Source organism: Vitis vinifera, chromosome 3, assembly GCF_030704535.1.
Source record: "Vitis vinifera cultivar Pinot Noir 40024 chromosome 3, ASM3070453v1".
NCBI lineage: Eukaryota > Viridiplantae > Streptophyta > Magnoliopsida > Vitales > Vitaceae > Vitis > Vitis vinifera.
This window is the reverse complement of record NC_081807.1, coordinates 7,540,148-7,565,441: the sequence shown is the minus strand read 5'-3', so window position 1 is coordinate 7,565,441 and position 25,294 is coordinate 7,540,148. Positions and strand designations below refer to the sequence as shown.

General features: G+C 36.3%; 2 protein-coding genes across 5 annotated transcripts; one reads left to right on the top strand and one right to left on the bottom strand.

Annotated features, from left to right (window-relative positions):
- The first annotated feature begins 554 nt into the window (after positions 1 to 554).
- Positions 555 to 22,979, top strand: LOC100251573 (uncharacterized). 4 transcript variants are annotated; one of them, XM_059735952.1, is made up of 18 exons: positions 556 to 701; positions 1,263 to 1,325; positions 2,341 to 2,434; positions 2,582 to 2,690; positions 2,775 to 2,813; positions 6,957 to 7,040; positions 7,297 to 7,358; positions 8,717 to 8,819; positions 9,482 to 9,631; positions 9,835 to 9,903; positions 10,002 to 10,058; positions 10,192 to 10,419; positions 11,645 to 11,728; positions 11,940 to 12,050; positions 16,692 to 16,762; positions 21,446 to 21,670; positions 21,887 to 21,980; positions 22,305 to 22,979. In XM_059735952.1, exons 2-18 carry the CDS (start codon positions 1,265 to 1,267, stop codon positions 22,647 to 22,649), a joined length of 1,986 nt encoding a protein of 661 aa, XP_059591935.1. In that variant the 5' UTR covers positions 556 to 701; positions 1,263 to 1,264; the 3' UTR covers positions 22,650 to 22,979. The 4 variants fall into 4 exon arrangements, with proteins under 4 accessions (XP_010647913.1, XP_059591935.1, XP_010647911.1 ...); XM_010649609.3 differs by having other exon boundaries at positions 558 to 701; positions 10,192 to 10,455; XM_010649611.3 differs by lacking the exon at positions 22,305 to 22,979 and having other exon boundaries at positions 555 to 701; positions 10,192 to 10,455; positions 21,446 to 21,636.
- A 692-nt stretch (positions 22,980 to 23,671) lies between these two features.
- Positions 23,672 to 25,264, bottom strand: LOC100266902 (LIM domain-containing protein WLIM1). The gene is made up of 5 exons (XM_002266463.4): positions 24,944 to 25,264; positions 24,753 to 24,849; positions 24,607 to 24,653; positions 24,324 to 24,413; positions 23,672 to 24,178 (listed from the first exon to the last, which is right to left on the bottom strand). The coding sequence occupies exons 1-5, from the start codon at positions 25,076 to 25,078 to the stop codon at positions 23,963 to 23,965; spliced, it is 585 nt and encodes a 194-aa protein (XP_002266499.1). The 5' UTR covers positions 25,079 to 25,264; the 3' UTR covers positions 23,672 to 23,962.
- Positions 25,265 to 25,294: the final 30 nt, after the last annotated feature.

The following is a 25,294-nucleotide window of genomic DNA, read 5'->3' as shown; positions in this document are numbered from 1 at the left end:
AAAATAAATAAAATGAATTTGAATCAATAAATAAAAATAATTTATTGAGTTGTAATCTATTTTTTATTTTTCTTCCATTCTACTTATCTTTTATATTTTATTTCTCTTACATTTTCCCTTCATCAAATTTTTCGAGAACTAAATAGTAAATACAACCTAAATATATTTTTTATTTTATTTCATTCTACTTTTCCTCTCAAATTTCTTTTTCTGGTATTGTCCTTCAAATTTCCCCAAACCAAACATAGACCGAAAATGGAGTAGAAAAGAGGAGTTGAAAAAAAAAAAAGCAAAACAAAAATTAAATTTAAACTCAACATTTCTTTATCATAGAATAAAAGATTTTAAATATAATTTTAATTCTAACATTATTTTATATTTTTATTTTTTAATTACAACAAAATAGTGTAAACTAAGATTTTTATATCTTTTATGCTTTAGGTTTTATTTGATTTTATTTTAATTTTTTAATTTTTTATTTTTAAATGCCCATCCAGACTAAAAAAAAATTAAGGCATGGTATTCAATGAAAGCCATGAGGGGAATTTAATATTTAAAAAGATGGAGGGTGCGGATTGATATTTATCAGGAACCAGCTAATAGAGTTGCTGGTTACAGAAGGAATTCGGGGGAGGCCGTTTGATATTTAGAAATATTCCCTCTCCCGTTTCTCAATTCTAGGGTTTTTCAGCACGATTCAGGTAGCTTCCTTTTTCCTTGTTTCTTTTGTTTGGTTTGATTTGGAATTCAAATTCTCGATAATTTCTCTGATGCTCTGGAAATTATTTTCTTTACTTCACTTGATTTTTTATTTTTTTGGCCGGTTCTGTTTTCTCTGACGGAAAATTTTTCCATAAGAACTTCCCGGGGAAATAAAAATTCCAGTGAATAGCTTTGAAGAAAAATTCGGCTTTTTCGGGAAGTATCTTTTGTCATAAAAAACCATGCTGTGAATTTCACTTGTTTAATCGCTTCATGTATTATTAGTTGTTGTTTTTCATTTTTGGAGTCAAATTTTTGGGGGGTTTGAATGCTGAAATCAATGTGCAAAAGTTTCGACTGTTGGGTTAAACTTTGTGAAATTGGGTTTCTGATTTTCATTGTGTTCATTTGATGGGGTCTGAGTGGTCCAAAGTGGGTATTTATACTTGAGGATCAAGTTTATTTTTTAAATTAATGTTTGATAATTTAGTGTTTAATTTTGTGGTTTAACTATTTGCTTTGTTTTGGGTTAACTTCTCATGATTAATTTTCTGCTTCAGACATGGATGAAAAATCGAATGACAATGAGTCCTTGATTGCTCGCATTCAACAGTTGGAACATGGTATGTGGTTTTTTTTATTGATTAATGCAGTTATTCCTTTGTCAACAGCTTCTGGTACTTTGGGTCTATACACAACACTGTTATTTTTGATAGATCAGCACCTAGATAATGGATTCTGTGTTTGGGTTTCATAGTGTGTATATATATGTGTTACTATTGTTCATACATGAAATAGTGAAGAGATCAGATTTAATGAAGAAGGGATATTAGATTCACTATATGGTGTGGTGAGATGCCTGAATTGGTCATTAATCTTTTGTGTGAACAAAGGAATTGGTTCAGTCCAGCACTAATCTTGTTGGAAATCATCATCAGTGATTAACCCCATTAGAGAACTTACAGGCACTGGAAAAACTCATTGTCTAAATTTATTGTCACTTAACTTCTCACCCGTTAGTGTTTTGGTTAACAAGAATGCCTAGTCTTCTGCTGAGTTTGACACACCTCCCAACTCTTCACCTCCTTGATACAAATATTTTCATGAGTGCGCACATTTATCTGCCTCTGTGCAACCTGGTACCTCACCTATTCATATGGCTTCTATGCCCATGAGCACATATGTTTCTTGAATGGATTCTATGTCTATCCATTTCATATCTCTCTCTGTAACTTAGGTAAATGCTAGATATATTGGATGGATAATTCACTTTGGCATTGAATCCACTTGCTCTTTTACTCCCTAAAACCACCAGAAGAGCTTGTGATTTATTTTGGCAGCCTCTGCAAAACACTTCTACCCATTCTCTGAACTCCATGATTATCCGTATGACCCAATCTCCAATCTTTTTATTTAGGTTGTTTCTGAACCTGGCGCACTGCCCTCTGCCGTCAACTAACTGACTCTAGAATACATAGTTTTGTATTGTGGTCAAATTATAGATAAACACATTGTGCTCTTGGCAGGTTAAGTTATGCTTCCTGGATACCATGTTTTCTGTTTGATTCTCTGAGCTGTTTCTGAATTTCAAATCTATTTAATGATATTTGATATTGAGTATTCCTCTCTGTTTTGTAGAGCGAGATGAATTACGTAAAGATATTGAACAGTTGTGCATTCAGCAAGCTGGACCTAGCTACCTTGTTGTAGCTACTCGAATGCATTTTCAGAGGTATTTTTTGCCGCTCCATGAGGACAACTCTCTCTCTCTCTCTCTCTCACACACACACACACACACAGGTGGCGGCGGCAAGAAGGGGTATTTATCTTTTTAGATTAGCAATAAAAATGCTCTATATTGAAATTAATGCCCTATTAGGACAGCTGGTTTGGAGCAGGAGATTGAGAACTTGAAAAAGAAGGTAGCTGCTTCCACAAGAGAGAATTTAAATCTTCAAGAGGAGCTTTCAGAGGCTTATCGTATCAAAGTGAGGTTTTTCTTTTTCCTTCTAAATTTACATTATTAGCAATCTGTCTGCCCACAATTTATATGTTTACTTTGCCTTCTCCAGAGCCAGCTGGCAGATTTGCATAATGCAGAGGTCTCAAAGGTCTCTCTCTCTCTCTCTCTCTCTCTCTCTCTCACACACACACATTCTTTTTGTTCTAGGTTTGGGTGGGGGACTAACTTATGCCTCTTTATGTTATGGAAATCATGGATATCTAATTTGGTCAATTATAGGTGTGAAATAAAGGGCCAATATATCTTGCTTAAAATGGCTTCCTGGATGTATTTTTGATTGCTGCAGACAAGTAAGCAAATATATGTCAAGGCTCAATACTCATCCAGATTTGACAATTGATAGTGCGCCCCATTTTACAGAGAGATCTTTAAAACTGGGAGTTGGATTTTGAGAGTATTATTATAAAATGCTAAACTTTGCTTTGAAGGTGAAAGAAAGAGGATTTGGACCTTAAACTATGAAGGAGGGTGTTGTTATGTATCTTTGATAAGCAAGAGAAAAGTACATTATAAGACACCTAATGGTTGGTTATCCAAGTACGCAGAAAAGGGCAGTTATTCCCAATTAACTATTAGGGATGTTTTTAGTCTAATCCTATGTGTCCATGCTTTATAATGTTGATGGTTTTGTCTGTGCCATCACTAGGATGCTCTAACTTCTGACCTGAGAGGGTTCAAATAGCAGAAATTATAAAAGCTAATTTGGAAGTCACCCGTCCTTTCCAAGGTGGCCTTTTCCTTTGGACCCCGGTTCTAGAAAAAATATGAACGGTTGATAATTTGATGTTGATAAAGCAATCGGAACTGAATGGCTATGCTCATTGGAATTTGAAATGGAATTGTGTGAACAGTCCAGATTTTTTATATGCTTGGCTTATCTGTGATCCTGCCTAACTATCCTTCGAACTTGTAGATGTTTGGAATGTAATGCTTGAATTTTGATGGTCTAGAGATCCTCAGTCAGTTCCTGGGCCTAGGCCAGGAGTTATGAACCATGGCATTATGACCATTGGTCCGGAGACTACGATATTTTTAAAATTAAGGTGAGGATATTTTTTCCAAACACATTTACTGCCTATTTGATGACTTTGATGAGGTGGTAAGTTGTGTTTGGAGGAAGAAAAAGTGAATATATACCATCCTTGGGGTTGCTCCAAGGATGGGGTGCTCTCTGTTATATGATATGGGGATCTGGACTGCTCTCTGTTATATGATTTGGGGATTTGCAGCTCTCTGAAAAGTGCAATTCTTTGCTTGGGATGCTATTGGGATAGGATATGACTGGGGACCAACTAAGGAGAAGGTGGCCCTCAGTGAATTGGTGCTACTTCTGTAAGAGTGAGGAAGACTCAGCAAACCACATCCTGCTCCATTGTTAGCTAGGACTTTTGCTAGAAGCATGTATAGCTCCCAACCCCTCTCCCCCTACCCCCTCACATGCCTGCTAAACTGATTGGTCTGAAGTGCAAATATTATATGCCCCCTTTTTAAGGACCTATTTCTATATTATGTGCACTAATTTTTATTTCCTCTAAGGGAGGGTGTACCAAAGTGATGACTTTATCAGTAGTTACTTGCCAATGTTTTTTTTTTTTGATCAGAAACGAAGAGAAATATATTAATAGAAGGAAAGATACAGGAGAAAGAAAAGAAAAAAGAAACAAAAGAAACCACTAGAAGGATGAGAGGTCCTTCCTACACAATTTGAACAACAGAAAAAACACCCAACATTAGCTAAAAACAAAGAGAAACCCCCACAAACTCAAACTTTTGAAGCGCAAACCTCACTCCAGTTGAGTTGTAACACATTTAGAGGAACTCCTCTAAAAGCTGCAGAACAAGAAGCCCAAAGAGAGGAATATAACAAAATCAAATCCCATAACGTCTCTTCCGATCTCCCCTTATCCTCAAAAATCCTATTGTTTTGCTCTTGCCACACTATCCAAACCAAAGTAAGGCAAGCAACTTGCCAAAGAGTCTTGCCTCTTAAGGAGTTCCCCAAGCCTTTAAAAGCAATAACCAACATGTCCTCAAAACTCCTTGGAGGGACCCAAACCAACCCAGCTAGCTTGAACAACTTGTTCCAGAGTCCAATGGTAATAGGACAATGAAGAAAAAGGTGATTAATCGACTCTCCATTTCCTTTGCAAAGAATGCACCATTGAGGACAGAGGGACTTGTAGGGTCTTCTCAATTGCAACTTATCATTGGTGTTCACCTTCCCATGAGTTACTTGCCGATGTTGAGCAACACTATTTTATTTTTTCCTTTATTTTTCTCCATTATTATTATTATTATTATTTTTTTCTAATCTATTCTTTATCTATGGAAAAGTTTTTTTTTTATTATGGTAAACAATTGCCTTGGTTTTGATGGGTCATCTTGGTTGGTGGACAAGGTGAGTCTTTTTTTATGTTAATATTATCATGATAAAAGGGTCTTCATATATTAGGTTGAAAGCTTACTCCTTGCAATTCTTGGTTCAGGTTTTTGGCAAAGGTGTAGCTAAAAGAGACCTTGATGATGATGCTCTAAATCTAAGTTCTTGATTTTTAGAAGTTGGATAGGAATTAAGAGTTATTGATCTATCTCTATCTTCCATAGAATAAGTGGTTGGGTATTTTAGGAGTTGTTAAGTTTTTTAAGTACCACTTTGATGAGTTTGTCAACTAATACCCAGGTAATAGCTTTGGAACCATGGTTGATGCATGTTCATCATTAGCTTGAAATATTAAAGTTCTCTTTTAGTAGAAGATGACTATGCACTTGGGGTTCAAGGATGTAATCATAACTTTGTAATAAATTATATAGACAACCAACAAGTATTTTGCTCTTGAATTACCCCCTAGTTTGTATGCTCAATGTTAAGGCCTTGTTTGTGGAATCATTATGTATACAACTTCTAGATTAGGATAGCAATTGAAATAGACTGGTCTATTGTAATATTTGATTCTAAGAGCCCTAGTATTGAATCAGCAAAATTATTGTGTTTAGTGTCTCTTAGACAAACACAAATAGGTTTATCTAAGCTAGGTCTTGTTAATGGTTTGATTGCTACTTGAACTGCTCCTATACTAGTTTATATTTTTGTCTTCAAAAGTTGAAGGTCTTTTGGATTGAATGATTTGTCCGTTTCTTATCCTTGTCCCATGGAGGGGTTATTTTCAGCTATCTTGATCGAATAATGTCTTAAGCTCATAAGATCGTATTTGACATGGATTTTTAATATTTTGAGTTAGAACCCACCAATTTCTCAAGTAGTTTTCCATCTTACCTATTGAAAGTTTTAATTGATTGTCTAGTCTTGAGTTAAAACTTTCCAAGGGCTTAAACATCAATTCTAGCCTTATTATTAGTATTTGAGCTACAAGGCAATTGTCTTAATAGCTTAGTCATTTTTTTCCCCAAATTCTATCAAGCCTTTTATAGTCTAACTTAGTTTAATTTCTTGTGGGGCCACCTTTTTCTATCACTCATTGGTTGACCAATCAGATTTATGGGTCGACCAAACAGCACATCTAAAGGCGATTTTAACTATAAGGGCTTCTAGTTTAAATTAATGATGTAACCTTAAAGAGTCAGAAATCTAATACCATTTTAACCTTGGGTTTATGGATGATAAAGCGAAATAAAAAAACAAAAGTAGAACAAACAATAAACACTAAATTGATGTGGATTCTTGCTATCAGAAATCTTGAATTATTGAACTTTCCCATTCCATATCTTGCCAATTTTGAAAATTTTGCAGATCCTTGAAGAAAGTCTTGGATTGCTTGCCTATAAAAAAAAAGTCTTGAAATGCTAACATTAGAGGCTACCATAGCAATCATTTTCATTTTCTGAAGTGAACCTAGATGTTAAATCATCATCTAAGTCATTTGAATCACTTCTTGGCTAGGAAAGAGTTATTTTCTTAAGATACTTCTTATAGGTCTTATTAGCAGAAATGTCTGGAAATTTGGAAGGAATTCCCAGAGAGGGGGATTTGGGGGAAGATGATAATGATGATGATGAGGTTGTAAACCATTTTCAAATGAATATGGGTATTATTTTGGCATGGAAATAAATAAGAAGTCATCAATGTTTAAGTTTCTCCACTCTGTTGATTTTGGGAATTGGAGTGGGCATAAAAGATATTGATCTGACAGCAATTTATCTCTGATAAGCCTGTGCATTTTCTGGAGTATGTCTGCATTTCATTGATTCTGATTCATTTCAAATTTTTTTCCAGAATTTGGATGCAGAGAAGCAGATTAAATTTTTCCAAGGTTGTGTTGCTGCCGCATTTGCTGAACGGGATCATTCGATTATGGAGGTTATGTCAATTACCCTTTTTCCGTCCTTAAGGGTTTTTTTGAGCAACTTAGCTTATTTTCTATATATATAATACTTTTTAACGGGTTTTGATTTCCCCCCGATTTTGAATTTTGTTTTCTCTTTTCAATTTCTGCTGTATTTGTACACTAGCTCTTAGGAGCTTCTGCTTCTTCTTCTTCTTCTTAAATTTATTAAGTTATTTACCCAAAAATATCCTAAGAAGACTTTTGAAACTTCTGTATGGTTAACACCAGGCTGAGAAGGCTAAGGAGAAGGAGGAACTTGCATTACAGGAATTCAATAATTTCCAGAAGAGGTAATTGAGGTGGTAGATCACTTGCAATAATAACAAGCTTTTATCTCTCCATGGCTTGGGCTCTTTTTTTTTTTTTTTTTTTGATAGACAAGAAAAACATGTATTAAGAAGTGCCAAAAAGAGGGCACACCCTATGTATACAGACAATATACACAAAACATCCCAAAGCAAGCACCAAACAAAAACAAGATTAGCCTACAAGGATAGGGCAAAACTAACCACAAGAAAGAGCATCTATGAAATTCAAAATAGAGGGGATTTCATTGAATCCTGGGACCACTCTAAAAGTGAACAACTGAAGTACTCCTCCAATCATTGATCCGATAGCTCTTCATCTTTGAAAGTCCTTTCTCTTTCCAAATATACCAAAATAAGCAAATCAGAGCTAAGTGCCAAACTACTCTTTTCTTCTTATCTAGGCCCTTAATTTCCATTCTAGGAGGAGATTTCTCACAGAGGTCAGAAACATCCAAAACAAGCTAAAGACTACTAACAACAAAGTCCATAGCACTCTTCTTATCACAATGAATAAGAATGTGATCAGTCGATTCTTCACTATCTTTACAAAGGCTGCATCCATTCACCATGAGTCATCCCCTCTTCATTAACATATCTACATTTAAGATCTTCCCCCATACGACTTTCCAAGCAAAAAAAAAACACATTCTAAGAGGAGCATGGGATCCCCAAATCTCTTTGGCTGGGAATACTAAAGTATTCTCAGCTCTTAGGGAATTGCAATATGACTTGACATTGAAGCTTCCCCCTCTTATCATCTTTTCAAATTAAAGTGTCCTCTCCTTCTTGCACTTCCCATGTCTTGGGCTCATTCATTATCCAGTTTTGGCATCACTTATTCCATGGCTAAATGAACTCTGAATAATTCCAGTGGCTAAGCAGCACCAACTTTGAGTACCATGGAAAAAAAAGGAATTATGGACTGTGACTTCAGAAACAGGCCCAGTTACTGTTTCTTTATAACTCATTTTCTTTTTTCTTTTTTTCTTTTTGGATGGACATAACTCATTTTCTTTTGGGAAAAATGAATTTAAATTATTGTAGATTTGGTACTGCAATAACAGAGCTTCTTGTTGCAGAAGAAATCTGTGATTTATTAGCATTCTTGCAATCTATTATTTTGTGAATTAAAAATGCAAATTAATTTTATAAATACAAACCCCAGGTGTGTGTTATAATGCATTCCTGCAACAACTATTTGTTTAGTTTGTTTCATGATTTCCCATGTTTTAGGATGCTTTGGAAATAGAATTTGTACTTGAATCATTGTCACTGTAGGCAGATGGCAGCTGAAGTAAAATTGTTTTACTATTAGATATGCATTTTTTTTTGTGAGGCAGGATAAAAGAGCTCGAGTCAGATAATTTGAAGCAAAAACAACTGAATGTTGCACTGCAGATTGATCTAGCGAACCAAGAAGATCAGAATGAAACTTTCAAGAAGGTAGTTGCCATTGTTTATTTTAGTCTCTCCAGGAAACATCTTGTTAAGTTGATATGCAATGGTATTGTATTTAAAAGCTGTACACAAAGAAGACACAGATCATAGACTGGCAAAAAGCAATGGCCAACTAAGTACCTACCCATGTCAATTTGGTCAGAGAGAACATTTAATGACCTAACAACTTGATCCCAACTATTTGCAATCAGCTGGAATCTGTTTTTGCCTTTGTACTTTACTTTGGGGTTTATCCACTGTTAAATCCTTGGAAATCATGGCTTTTCTCATTGCCTCAGTCATTGTTCTTTTTAGTCACCAAGTTGGAACAAGTTGGTCACTCTTCTATGTGACATGCTTTTTGTTCATTGCGTGACATCGTTAAAGAATTTCAATGAACTTTGCTTGATCTTGTCTTGAACAGATCACGCCTCTCACTCTTTGAGAGTTGAGAAAGTGAGTTTTGGTTCTACCTTTGCCTATTTTGCTACCCATTAATCTTTCAGTTCTCATTTCTTTCTTCTCCATACCTGTCATTTTATGTGTTGCTCTCTAACTTTCCTTGTAGATCAAATTCTGATATTGAATAATACATCGGAGCATTAGACATGACTTTGTTGCTTTCCATGCTCTTTTGGTTCTGATGATCATACTTTGTATTATAACAGGTTATTAATAAGTTTTTTGAGATCAGACAATATTCTCTTGAAGCTTTTGAGGATGCAAATTGGGATGATAAATGTGGTTGCCTGTTATCTGATCCGGTAGAAATGTGGAGTTTCAATACTAATGAGGAAACTTCCACCTCTAAATACATTGTGAGTTTTTCTTCATTTTTGTTTCTCTCTATATCCTTATCTAGTTTTTTTCTTTGTTTCAGGATACTTGATATACCATTTTTTTTGGGGAAAAGTTGAATATTATATGATTTATGATGCTCTATGCTGTGTATTCTGGAATTTTTTATTTGCATTTTTTTCCTCTTCTACTATTTGCTACTTGAATAACTTTCCTTAGACAGGATGCATTAGAAGAGGAGCTGGAGATGGTGAGAAACTCTGTTGATAATCTTCAAAACAAGCTAAGGGTGGTATGGATTCAGTTCTCATCTAAGATCAGTTTTGTTGGATACTGAGTTTTTAGTTGCTCATTAATCAACCTTTTTTTTTTTTTTTTTGTGGCATATAGGGTTTGGAAATTGAAAATCATTTGAAGAAGAAAGTTAGTGAATTGGAAAAGCAGAAAGTAAGAACTCTATTATGTTCAGAAATTATGACTTGGTCCTGGATTGCATTTGCTTTGTTTTTAAACTTACTGAAATTAAGTGTCAATTCTGAATTGCATTTCTTTGTTTTTGATCTAATTGATTTACATTCAGATCATTTCACACCAAATGTTCAAGAACAGAATATCAGGGTTGCTTCATTATCATTCTCAGCACAGACTTCATGTTGTAAATTTACTTGATGAGGGGAAATCCCATCTCAAATCAATTATTGATGTGGTAGAAGAAAAGATTCGACAGCTTGATGCAGACAGAGAACAAAATTTGGAACCTCCTCAGAGAGACTTAAAGTTATATGAAAATGAGTGTCGAGATGTACATGTTAGTATTGTTGGGGATCATAATTCAGTAGCTGAGGTTTGTTGACTATTTGCTTGTTCTGCACTCTTATCTCTCTCTCTCTCTCTCTCCCCCCTCCCCCTTGCCCCCCCTTTTTCCCTCTCTCCTTCTTCCCTCTTCTGTCTTCCCCTCTGCATATTTGGTATTGGGTTTGTCATGGGTCCTTTAGTTTCTTAGACTTGAGATTACTCATGAGACATCTATGTTTATAGCAAATTAGGTATCTTGGACCTTTAACAATTATTCAAGCACATGATGGAGTACCTGTTAATTATATTGTTCATATGAGACACTGATCGTATCATTTGTTCCTCTCCATCTCTGTGAGAAATGAATACATATCAGGAAAATCAGAGAAGAGAGAGGAATATGCAAGCGCTTCTTAATTATATTGTTCATATGAGGCATTGGTCATGCTGTCATTTGTTCCTGTGTGTGTGTGTGTGTGTTTGAAAATAAATATATACTGAAAAACATAGTGGGGAAGGGGGGAGGAAATATTATATATTTTCCAAGACCTGATGAAGATTTTTGCTGGAACAACAGGTATACTGTTCCACTACTCAATGCCTGAAACATGCAGTTGGTGCCTCTTAATTATATTGTTCATATCAGGCATTGATCATGCCATCATTTGTTCCTTTTGATCTGTTTGTGTCTATGTGTTTGAAAATAAATATACCTTAAGAAAAATGGAGGCAGGACAGGGAGGGATGAAATATTATATAATTTTCATTGAGTGGTGGAGCAATATATCTTTTGTTCTAGGAAATATCTTCATCAGTTGAAATATCATATATTCTCCATGACCTGATGAAAATATTTCCTGGAACAATAGATATATTGCTCCACTATTCAATGAAAATTGCTGTATCTGCTGTGCATGATGTCAAAATATCTATCTCTTGGCCTTAGATAATGTCTCTTTCTCAATGGATACCCTTAAAGCACTGTCAGTTTTTGGAAACATTGACTAAAGTTCAGGATTAAGAAAGTTAAAAAAAGGGGAAAAAAAATCTTTGCATAAAGGAGAATGTTCTATGGTACTTAGACTACTAGTTCATCTTTAATATGCTCTCTATATACTGTGACACACACCCCACCCCGCCCCACCACACCAAACATCTTCCTGTATTCATTTCTTAAATGGCCTCTATATTCTGAAATTTTAAATTTGAGTTCTCACTAATTCTTGTCATTGTTCCAGAGTAACATTCCTGGTTTAAAAAACAATGTGATTGATGGAATGGGTGATGCCTCTGAAGCCTTTGCTCAGGCAATGCAAGAGAAGGTAATGTGTATCTCTGCAAGTCCCACCCTTTGGCATTAGGTTTTTCCATTGTATGCACATTCGAGGAAAATATTTTGATGATATGTCAGCAACAAAGGACCTAGGAGAGTGTTTAAAGTATTGTTGCACACCCACACAACCAAAAGACAGGGAGGGAAATGTGCTGCTGATTTGCTAATTTCTTGTGTTATTACTTTGGAAAATTTGTCAGGTTGCAGCGTTGTTACTTTTATCACAGCAGGAAGAACGGCATCTACTGGAGAGCAATGTTAATATAGTTCTTCAGAAAAAAATGGAGGAGCTTCAGAGAAACTTATTACAAGTAACTTCCATATGGTTTTTGTTTCCTGCACTTCAATACCAGGATTTTAATAGCATGTTGCCTTTTGGTTACTCAATATCCTATCCTATGAATTTGATTGCTAGGAAAATGATAGATAGGAAGCTTTCATGTATATATGATTATTGCTGACTCATGAAATCATCTGATTGCACTGTAGGAAAATTTTCAGTAGGCGGGATATGAGCTGGTAGACATTAAATTATATCTGGAAAACCCCTCCCTCTCTCCTGTCTTATGATTCTTTTGGCCCTGTTTGGAAAATGTTCTTGAAAGTAGTTTTCTGTTTCTTATAACAGAACAATTTTCTAACTCAAAAAACACATTTGACAAGCTTTTGATAGAAAATAATTTTATGAAAATCTGTTTTAAAAATAAGTTATTTTTTCAAAAAACTAATTTTAAGTGTTTTTAGTTGTTTTTTTTTAAAAAGTGTTATGACAATTGAAAATATGAATAATGTTTTGGAAACTTTTGTTGTGTACATAAGTGCGAAGTTCCGTCATAGAGAATATGCCAAGAAAACTGTTTTCAATATTTGAGTTTCCTAACAAAATTTTGTTCCTGAAAACAATTGAAAACAGTTTTTAAATATTGTTATTAAAACTATTTTTTGAGAATTGATTTTTAAAATGTTCTCTCATGGGTGAAATCCCTCATTCTAAACCCCAATCCCTTGCCACTTGGGCTAGGCTTCAAGTCTCCATCCTATGTTCACTTTATAAAGAAGTAGGTCATTATCCTATGCCACCATCATTCCAAAACCTCTCTTAGCCCAACAAACCAACCCACCAACCACCATGATAATTAAAGACATGCAAAATCCCTGCAGATTCATATTAGTTTTACAATAAAGTATACAATCTTGAACTCTAATATAGTGGCATGAACTCCCCAATATGATGTCTCCACTTATAAAGAAACAGGTTATTTCCGAGAATGAAATGCAAGTATTTCATGCCTATGTTTAAATGCTGGTTGAGATTACTAGTAGAATTGACAAATATCAGAAGATTTTCATGTGGTGGTTTATATGATTCTAGGAAAGATGATTTGGTTGATTCAAAATCTCATTTCATGTCTTTGGTTAATCTCAGTTCATGTCCTTTTTTATGTGGCTTCTGAAAGTTTATTTTCTCTTTTGGGTTGTCCAGTGGGATGCCCTGGAGGAGATTCCATACATAAATACATACGGAGATTTCATAGATACATACACACAGAGATTCATACATACATACATACATCCATCCATCCATCCAACATACATACATACATCCATCCATCCATCCATCCATCCATCCATCCATCCATCCATCCACACACACACACACACACATACAGATACACACAGACACAGACACACACACATCCATACATGATCTCTTTGGACTAGGGGACGGTTTACTGGGGACATAGAAGGCAGGCAGTCCATGCATCCCGATTTCTTTGGATTAGGGGACAGTTTACTAGGGACTTAGAAGGTGCTCTTAGGCCCAAGGCACAGCCACACTGTAGCTATAGTGCCTCACCTGCCAAAGCTTGCACCTTGTTGGAGAGGCGCATTTTGTCTATTTTTGGATCGTATTTTATAAAATTGATATAGACCCTATGTTGTGCTTCATTTTGTTCAGGCACTTGCCTTGTGTTGCATTTTGTGCCTAAGCCTAAAAAGACTTTTTCACCTTAGGTGCATCTTGTGCTTTTTGAAACTATGGGGCATACATAGATGTATCCATACATCCATGCCTACATGCATACAACCAGACATACATACATACATACATACATACATCCATCCTTATGTACATATAGACATACATACATAAGGATCTAGGTTCCTCTTCTTCAAAGGATAGCCCCATTTTTTCTGATAAAAAAGCAAGAGAATTATACTGTTATAGAACCAAGGATAGCTTACTCACATACATTATAAACAGTTTGTGGTGTTTGGTTTTAGGCTGCACATAAATACATACATATATGTATACTCTCTTTGTGGTATTTGGTTTTAGGCTGCACATGCATGCATATATACATACATACATATATATACTCTTTGTGGTGTTTGGTTTTAGACCGTATGTATTGGTTTTAGGCTGCACAAACATACATACATATATACATACATACATATACTCATTGTGGTGTTTGTTTTTGTGGTGTTTGTTTTCAGGCTCTATGTATTGGTTCATACATACTCTTTGTGGTGTTTAGTTTTAGGCTGCGTGTATTTTGGGGGCAGGGATCTAGGTTCCTCTTACTTCAAGGATAGCTCACTCATTTTTTCTGATAAGAAAGCAAGGGATTTCATTATTATAGAACCAGAAAGAAAGGAAAAAATGCAGTATTTATGATTATGCTCTATATACTAATATTACTTCTCTGCTGATATATTTTTTTAATCAAAATTATTTTCTTTTTCTTTATTGAAGCTAAACAGTCATGCTCAATATGTCCATTGTGTTCTTGAATCGTGTTAGAAACATCACAGTACATGCTTGTACTGGTTATGATGGACAATTTTACCACAAAACTTTGATCCAGTTTAGTCTTTTTAGACTTCTGGAAAAATGGAGCCCATTAAAAAAGGCAAGATTACATAAGGTTATACCATTGAGGGCAATCAGAGTCTAGGAGGGTTAAGGAGGCTTAGTTACTGCGATAGCCCTCAAATAGTGGTTATTTTTCAGTTAACTCCTTATATGAGACACTTCTGTCTAGAGCCATTATATCTTTCCCATATGGCTAGCATGGAATCAAAATACACCATCTAGGTTTGGTTTCTTCATATGGGAGGTTGTTTGGGAGAAGATCCTCACCATTGACCAGCTCATGAGAAGGGGAGGATTCTTGAGAATTGGTGTTGCATATGCTGGTGTAAGGATGAGTCACTATTAGTTGCTTGCTCATGCATTGTTGGGGCTTGGGATCTCCAGTAATTGCTATTTTTGACCTCTGGAGTCTTCTCAGCACACTACTTGAGTGAGCGAAAGTAAGAGTAGAAGTAGGGAGGATTCCCTTTTTGAGTGTGCATTTGGTGTTTATGGAAGGAGCAGTAGAAGAATCTTTGAAAGTTTGTGCTCTTAGAGGATCTGAAAAATATATTTGTCAAATTTTTGTATGTTTGGTTGAGGGAACCCTTGGGGGTGGGGTCCTTCCTTCTCTCTCTCTCTTTCTCTCTGGTTTTTTTGATAGGCAAAGAGAGAATTTATTAAATAGCCCTAACGAAGAGTGATTGGATCCTATGTACACAAAGGGGTATAGAAAGGCACTAATAAAAAGAAAAGAAAAAACAGAAGCACCTAATTGAAACAGTCTAGCTCAAAGCCTCAAACCAATTATCCACAATTTAGGGCTATCTAACAAGTCCCAAAATGTATATTTGTCTATACCCAGTGGTGCTCCAGACTGCCCCAAAAAGGATTTAACAAGGTTCTCATTCAATTTTTGATCAGGAAGCTTTTCCTCATCAAAGATTTGATCATTATGCCCTCTCCATATGCACCAAAACAGGCAAGGGGGAGACATTCTCTGTACCTTCCTCTTATCCATTCACATAAACTTCCATCCCTGTAATAGGAAAGACTTAATGCATCTTAAAATTTCTATCATTATGTCCTGCAATTTTCTGGATGTCATTTTGTGATTCATCACTTACTCTACAAATATTGCATCTGTTCACCATTATCTGTCCTTGCCTCTCACACTGTACCACCTCCCAGGCCAAAAAAGAAAAAAAAAAGAAAAAAGAACAAAAAGTTCTAAATGGGGTACCCCAAATTTCTCTAAATTCTCCTCATGTAAGGAATTATAAAATGATTTTACTGGGAATCATATCTTTTTTTTCCTCTGCTCATGGTAATTTTACCACCCTTACTGCTTGCAGACTCACGACATGGATGTGCTAAAATTTCCAAATTTAACTGAAATTTGTGCTTATATCTGGGCACCTGCACAAAAGAAATTCATTGTAATGAAGTTATTAACCTTTTTGAGTATTTCCTCTGCAAAGGATACCTTGCACCAATTTACTCCTTTCTGACATCCTGGCCCTGTAATTTTCAACTTGTTTAATGTGCTTAGCACTGTCATCTGTCTGGTTCTAGATGAGTGTTAATATAGCAATACCCTACCCTTTTATCTCCATGATTCAGGGTTTATGGTTCAAGCAATTCAATTGTTGGTCCTGCACCCTCATCAGTACTAGATCCTTAGGTTTTAGGTTTTAATAAGAAATATTTAATTTTTTAATATTTCTGTAAGCATGAAAAAAATTTGACAGAACAACAAACTAAAAATAATAACACAGCCTGTATTATCATAAAAAGTGGTGTATCTTAATATGGTTAGTTCATTAGTACTCTTAACCCAATTATTTGGTTGGGTATGGTTTAAGTGGATCAGCTTCTAATCAAGAATGAACTAGCTGAGTAAACTGCTATTTATTGCCACCTGTAGATGGTGCTATTATCTCTATGTATGCTTCTTTGGTGTCCTTATTCAAAGGCAAAATATCTTCTCTTTTCGGTCTTGAGCAGTGCTCTATGCAGCTTGATATTTGGCTTCTAATTATTTTCTTTACTGGAGTGGTTAATGGGTTGAGCAAATATTTTGTTTGTTCAGGTTACCAATGAAAAGGTAAAAGCTCTTATGGAGTTGGCACAATTGAAGCAGGAATATCAACTACTACAAGAGTATGATTTTTTCTTATCTTTCTGAATATAAATATCAATGTTCTTATACAAAATAAATAATATCTTATATGTTTACTTGTGTTTTCGAGTGCCTTTGTTTTCTAGTAAGGGAGACTTGTAAATTTTGCGGTTTCTAGCAGTTCCAGTGTCAAAGCTTGCACCATGTCAATGGCTTGAACAGGGACCCTTTGTCTTGTGGTCTTGATGAACCGAAAATAACCAAATTGTCTGTCAAATATTATAAAAGCTTGTCAGAGTAGTTAGTGAACTGAGGATTGATTTTGAAACTGTCTTAGATTAATATAGTTCCTATCTGGTTTAGATCTTGTCAGCATTCCGGTGATGATGAACCTTGAGGATGGGATAATAAATTTGTAGATGGGAAGTAGGGTAAGCAGAAGTTTAGATAGTGGGGTTGCTGGCTCCTGACATCTGTTCACGTTCAACTTCAATCTTGAACATATTTTTAGTAACAACCATCATTAGCAGTAGTGTGTAGGTACTTGGCAGGAAGAAGCCTTATTCTCATGATTTTGCTTTGAATCCAAATCTGGAAAACACCTTAAAGTTTGAATTTTTAGAGGCTCAAACTGTGTAAAGTGTGCCTTGGGTTTGATTAATGCATCCCTGCATGGTTCAAGAAGATGGTCCAAATCATATGACTCAGTTGTAAAATTGGGTGTTTATATCAGAACTTTTCTTAGCATGAAACCCATTTATTATTCCAATGCTATTATGGTTTAGGTCCACACAAAATGGCAAAACTCCAAGGCAAGCCTGGGCAATGGCCATAACTAGGCCTGTGGCAAATTTGGCCACTTAAAACTGTCATGCAACTTATTGTGCAAAATTAGGATACAAAAGAGAAATTACCAATAGTTAAATAAAAATTCAATCTTCAATTCTTAATAAAGTTGTCACAATGTACAAGCAAACAAAAAGGGGAAAGGAAAAGATGAAACTGCGGTAGGATTTGAATAAAATTATTAACATCATACTGATGTAATATGAGAGTTGAAAAGAAGGAAACTGAACATTCTAGACTTCACTCTTTGATTATTAAAGCAGTGTCAAATGACCCAACGTAATACATACCAGGCATATTTATCAAGGTAGCAGTCTGTGATTGGCATGTGTTGGACACAGACTGCTTAAATGCATCTTGCACGTGTCTTGGGTATTTCTAGTATTTAAATGAATTTTTACATGTGGCCATTGCTTGTTTGACATTGATAGGACATGAAGTGGACGCATCTTGGCTTTCCTGTTTTATGAACATACAGAACAGTATAATTGTGAAATTTGGACCTTCACGGCTTCACCTGTGTTTTAAATTGTGGGTTTTGTGCTATGGTTAAACATTTTGGTGTTAGCATACGCTCTGCTTTGTGTACGTGGTCCATTGATGGACTGCAGATACCTGTCTACATGATATCCATAGAAGGGGCAACAGCTGCAGCAAATGTTTTTATTTGCTCATTTTAACACTGAAAACCATCTAATTTCACGGAGTTCTTGGAGGGGGAATTCGATTTTAAAAGGGAGATAGTCAATTTCTTTCACCATTTGTATCCTGATTCAGGAGACAAACACTCTGGTTTGTAGAGAGCTGGTTTCAAGCAGTTAGATGGAGGGATAATGGGGTTGGATCTTGGAGAGAGCTCTCAGTGAAGAGGATATTTTGGTGGCACTTTTGGACTTAGGGGCGATAAAACTCCTAGGCCAAATGGTTTCAGAATTGCCTTTTGGCAACTTTGTTGGGCTACAGTTGGAAATGAAGTTATAAGCTGTTTCTATGAATTCTGTTGTTTTGGTTTTTTCCAGAGAACCCTTAATGCGGCGTTGTTGGTCTTGCTCCTGAAAGGAAAGAGTGAAGGGTATTAATGGCTTTTGTCCTATCAGTTCAGTGGTGGAGTGTACAAGCTTTTGGCAAAAAGTATTGCAAATAGGCTTAAGACAGTTATTGGCAAGATTAGGATTGAGTCCTGAAATTCCTTTTGTTGAGAGTAGGCTAGTTTTGAATGCAGCTTATGTCCATTGAAACTCTAGACTCAAAAGTTTGAGAGCATGGGTGCCTTGCAAATTGGATATGGAGAAGGTTCATGATCACGTGAGCTGGAACTTCCTATTTCAGTGATAAGTAGTATGAATTTCTGCTAAAACTGTATTTGATTGGATTAAATTCTGTATTTCAACATTTCATGTTTCAGTGTTAGTGAATGGGACACCAACTGGTTTCTTCCATAACTCAAGAGGCTTGAGACAAGATGATCCACTCTCTCACTCTTTATTCATCACCCTCTCCCTATTTATTCAAGTTGGGGATGGAGGTGTTGAGTTGCATTATGGACCATAATGGCTTCAAGGTAGGAGGAAAGGATGGGGGTGGGGTTCTGATCTTGCATATCCTGTTCGTGGATGACTCCCTTCTTTTTTGCAAGGCTAGTAGTGAGCAATTGTTATACTTGAGATGGGTGTTGTTTTGTTTTAAAGCTGTCTCAGGTTTAAAAATAAATTTGGAAAATAGTGAGCTTTTTCTAGTGGGCCTAGTAAGAGTAGGTTGAGCAGTTGGATTTGAGTTTTAGGTGTACAGTGGATCAACTTCCCACTAAAAATTTAGGTTTGCCTTTGGGAGCATCTTACTAGTGCATTAAAATTTGGGATATGTAATAAAGGAGAGATTTAGGTAAGGATTGGCATCTTGGAAGAAGTTGCATCTTCCATATGAGATTAAACAGATGGGCAAGACTCCAATTCCTCCTTGAGATCCTCCTAACAGAACTTCCATGCCAACCTAGCCACAACTGCTTTAAAGAATGGGGCAGCACCTTATCCATCCTGAGCAGAGTGAAAATGAAGGTCCACGAACTGCTTGTCAATGGATGAGCAAATGGTTCACTGATTCTTCTTTCTGTTTGCAAGGCAGCATCCACTCACTTTAGATCAATCCCTCTGCTCAATCTGATCCATTGTTAAGATTTTCTGACTAACTGCCTCCTCAAGTGAAGAAATTGACTTGAGAAGGTAGCAAACGTCTCTAAATCTCCTTATCTGATAAGGAGAAGGTAACATTGGACTCCAGAGGAAAAAAATCAAACAGGAAAGTTATCATTCCTGCTGGCGTGCACACCTATTTATCCAGGCAGTTCTTGCTTGCCACCATAGAGTTCATACATTGAACAACCATTTCAATCTCCTTGTCTTAAGAACTTCTCCAAAAACGTGGGGAATTGGGTTTTGAAACTTTTTTGATGAACACCTTCAATTAAACAATTAATAGCATAATGAAAGAGGGAGGGAGGGAGAGAGAGATGCAAACTTGGTTTTATAATGGTTCAGCAAATCCCACCTATGTCCACTTCCTCAATTTTCTTCCAAGTGAAGGTTCCATTAAACTGAAGCTTTCAACCCAAGCTTTCAAGCGATACAATTGCATTCAAGGCTTCAATGGGCTCTTACAATTCTCTTCAAATTCAAACCCAACTTGAAGCTTCAACACTCAATCTTTCTCAAAATGATGAAGGTTTAACCTCTCTTAATCCTAGCTCAATAAATGAACAAGTATGAAGAAGGCTAGGATGGATACAGGGGGTGCACTAAGAATGATTTGTAAGTGAATGATTAATGCACAAAGGAATGAGAGATTTGAATGATAGAAAATGGTAGATAAAGAATTCAACGCAAGTATTCTCTTCTCAATAAATACATAAGAGTTCTCTATTTATAGGTTTCCAACCTTGGACACCCCAAAAAGCACAAACTAGTCTCGACGGATAGAGCTCCAGTTTGACTAGTTGACATCGTTGAGTAATAAATGCACAACAGGTGACCGTTTGTCCTTTCTGAGGTTTGACCAGGCCTCGACTAGGAAAAGGGCAGCTTAGATTGGGAATGCAAGCCCTCTGAAAGAGAGAAAATTTTGTGCAACCTGAACCAAAACTTGACCGGAAAAAGGCAACCAGTTTGACCGATTCCCAACCAGTTGAGCTGGTTCAGGTCCCCCTTGACCGGTTGGACCAAAACAGGCCTAAAACCTTCCTTTTTCTTTCCAAAAGCTTTCTAATACTTAGGCAATGTCTCTAAGTGACTTTGTAGCTCAATTTTGAAAAGATTTGCTTTAGGTGTTTGGATGATTTCTTAGTTTCAAACAAATTATAAGCGTTTAAGCAAGTTTTCAATGAAACTAAGTATTGAAGAAATGCATGTAAAAAGTTTAAATCCTAAGTGCACCCAAAGGATTCATCTTACGTTGATTTTCTAAATTTTGATTGGTCTTCATGTATCCTTGATTTCCCTTTCTTTGAGATCTTTCAATTTGACTTGACCTCTTCTTTTGATTTTCTTGTTTATAACCTGAAACTTGATTTGAACCTATTAGCTTACTTAACCTTGTTTTGTTATCATCAAAACACGCTTAGGAGAATCCTTGGGCTAACACCTCCTGTTTGAAAAATTTTCACACTTTTTGCAAGACATGATTTAGTGAGGAATTACTTAATATAATTTGGATAATGAATTATTCCAAACAGTTGCTTCTGCATTTTCTCATTATTAGGCTTTACTCTATTTCTTGTTCCTTGTGAAGTTCTGCCTTTTGAAAGTTTTTACACCTTCTGCATTATGTGAGTTTTGTTCAATGAAATATTGAAAATAAATTTAACTGGAATATGGAAATATGTGCAGGAAGATCAGTCATGACATGAAACAGGGAAATTTTTTAGCTGACATTGGGGAAAAAAGAAATGCTACTCTTGAAAGAGATGGAAAATTGAAAAACCTGCTGAAGAAAACGTACCTGAGACGCTGGATCGGTGCCTTAGATTACAGTGGAAATCAAGCTGAAGCTCACCTGAATAGTGAAGGGAATTTCTCTGGTAGAAAGTCCAATTATAGCATGGATTTTGCCAGGTCTTGGAAAATGCTTATAGCGCTTGATGCATACAGTATATAGGCATTTCTTATGCATGGGAAACATATCCCCTTTTTTCTCCACTGATCTATCATAAAGAAAAGCATTTATAAAACTTGATTGTTCTCTCTCTCTCTCTCTCTCTCTCTCTCTCTATATATATATATATATATATATATGTTTTTAACTTTTATGTTTTCCTTTTTTCTTTCCAGAATGAAGATTGAAAATGCAACCCTAAAGGAAAGCATGGAAAGCATTGAGCATCTGACCTCTTCGATTCGTAGGCTTCGTCTCACACTTCTAGAGGTTATTCTTTTTACACTTTCAATTGAACAGAAGTTTTTATATCTGGAGCAGGGGATATGTTGTTAGTTAGGATAGAGGGGGAATGGGCAGGTCATAGGAGTGGCTAAATATTTCATAATTAAGAACATCAACTACAAACGTCAGACCTACCATACCCTTCCATGATGGAAGTTGTAGTGTCGTGCTGCTTTGGGCATCTTTTTCTTCTATCTTCTAGTTGAAATGTTTCTGAGCATTCAGTAAAAAATCAGGTTCCTTGTAGGAACATTGTTCTTATGCTTGAAATTGATAGGTTCTGTATTTCTACTATTATCTGCTCTGTAGGCTAAAGAGTCAGTTACATCTGGAGGCACAGTTTCTAGCGTGTTAGAAGCACTGGATGACATTATTAATGAAGCAAAACTTGTAAAGACTGCTCTTGGCAGTTCTCTTCCAGTTAGTTGGTCAGCAGAGGCAGATGGGGAATCATTTGGTGAAAGTATGGACAATGCGCCAGGCTGTTTTCATGGGGATTCCAGCAGTGAGAAAATAGACTCCGTATGTGCTGCAGGATTTGAGATGGTAGAACTTCTTATATTTGCAGTTCAGGTGTTGAAGGACAGCACAATCAAAAGAAGTTCCAGTTATGGTCTTGTGAAAGGCATAGTTGGTGGTTCTATTGGTTTGTGATGGTCTTGTGAAAGGCAACTAGGAAAGGAGAAAATGATTGAAAATCTGTGCTTTATTTATATATGGAAAGTTGTGCAGCTAATTCCAGAAAAAGGAGGGAAAAAAAAACACAAAACAGAAAATAGGGTAATGTAGAAAATCTGTGCAGTATCACCTTTGTCTTGTAAACCCAATGCTTAAGAATAGGTTATGGTTCAATCCCTGGAACAATGTATGTATTTATCAATTGTTTCTATGTTGTACAGTGATACTTTAATTGCAAAGGCTTTAGACTAGGCTTCTCAGTGCCCTGATACCAATGGGTGTTATGTTATAGTGCTCTCTCTTCAATTTTTTATTTTATTTATTTATTTATTTATTTTATGTTTTTTTTTTTTTTTCCACCACTGCATTGTTCTACCACTAGATGGATGCAATTACCATTTATATCACTTCGGATGGTATGCTTGTGAAGATGATATTTTCTGGTGGTATGCCCACGAACCATGTTGGAAATATAACCTTCTGTAACAATGGCGATATCCTGAAAAATTTTATTGTCTCTACCTAATTCAAGCTTGTCTTCTGCAGCCAAATTTGAATTCTGTTCTTCCTAAATTTTCTATTTCAATGAATTGGTTCTTACCAGAATTTTATATGGACAATGAGGTTTCCCTTTTTCTTATTTGTTTTAGTTGTTTCTCTCTATATTGTTCAAAGAGAAAGAGGAAGTCGTTCTGTTATTAAGTGGATACACACTTTCTATGGGAAAGAACATAGACATGGTGGTTGTCCAGCGAGATATTACACATAATAAGATGTTGTCTTGGGCAAGTCCCATATTGTGGACTTAGCACTTGTTTAGGGTTTTGTGAGTTTTGCGTTTGGTGCTAAGGGTACAGTCTGAATGGCTCCAACTTGAGCTTGGAGTGAGCTCATGGAACATAACGTGCATTCATTGATACCCAAAATCAATCTGAAATACTCAGCGAAGGGAAAACAGAAAAACTCGTTCAACAAGAAAACCAAAATAAGTAGCAGAATTTCAAGCCATAAAAATTTCGTATTTCATTCAAATGTTGAAACAAGCCATAGCACATCATGTATCAACTCCCACAAATCTCCCACGATAAACCACTTACAAGCCAGAGGTTCCACAAATTTTATGAGTACTAGGCATACACAGATCTCTTCTTACAAGCCAAAAATCCATTACCAACTATTTGGTATAAAAACAAGAAAAAGAAAACTCTGTAGACACCACAGCAACATGGAGACTGGGAAAAACCAGAAGAAGAGGGAGATGGAATGAGGAGAAAATCTACTTCCATGGATCATGATTCAGCAGCAACTTGAATACCGGAAACCGAATCCTTTTCGTTGTCACTCTCAAGCTGACTGTAGTTGCCTTTCTCCTTGAAGAGTTGGATATGGTGGTGCTTGCAGTAGAGCTTTCCCTCATGTGCAATGTAGTTGGATGGGCTTATAGTACATCCTCCATAGGTGCATTTGAAACAGCTCTTATGGTATGGAGTTCCATTAACCGTGACCTTCATTACAACATCATTATCTTAGGCTTCATGTTTTGAAAAACAAAGCTATGAAACTGATTCTTTTTCAGAAACTTTCCAAGGAAACTGTCAGTGTACCGAAATCTTCAGAACAAAATCAAATTCGATGGTGGACTGTTGTTACCTTTTCAAGCGGATAAGCGGTTTTATTGCACCCCACACATTTATCTTTGGTGCCCACAAACATGTTCGAGACTTTGTTCGTAGCAGCATTCTGTTGGGAAACCATTCCATGTTTGAGTTAGGAGTTTATTATAGTATCATGTAGGAACCATTGTGTTGAAGAGACTCAATGGAGATTATAAAACGTCCATGGCTAACTGTTTGGGATTTGTAGAGACATATGCGAGAATCCATGTTTGGAAGTATTTTGCTGAATCACAAGAAAATGGATTCTAGGAGATTACCTCACTATGATCAGTTGTTTTTTCTGGTTTCACGATCTTCGGGGTTCCTGCAGGAAAATAAAGGAAAAAAATGTGGGGAGATTTAAGTTATCTGAGTACTTGGAAAAAAGGCCTAGAGATCTGGCACTTGAATCCTATGTTTTCACCTTCAAAACTCTTGTCTAGGCTGCCAGTTCTCTTGAAGAGTTGATCAAAGTGAGGCCTGCAATACAGAACTCCCTCGAACGAGTTGTAGTTACCGAGCTGCCAAATGAAGAAAAGGGGTTGTGACCTTTACAACCAGAAAGAAAATGAAAGGAAAAGGAGGTTGATTTGAATGTAGAAAGGATGAAATCACCTTGAGGGTACCTCTACAATGGTGGCATCGGAAGCAGGCCTTGTGATAAATTCGATTATCGGCGGTCAGCCGATCAACCAGATACACGGTCTTCTCGCAGGCCATGCATTTCTGGGTGGTTCCTGCAAAGGCCATGGCTTCCAACACCTTCCCTTAGCTAGGAAGAGGAAGAGGAAGAGATCTTTGTTTTTTTTCTTTGATCTGCTTCTCTCTCTTGCTTTCTTTCTCTGTGTCCTACCCCTCCATTAATATGCATAGAAACGGAGGAACGGGAGGAGGAGATAAAAAGCAGTGGAAAAGCGAGAGACATGTGTGGGCTGCCATTGTAATTGAGGGTACCATAAAGCAATA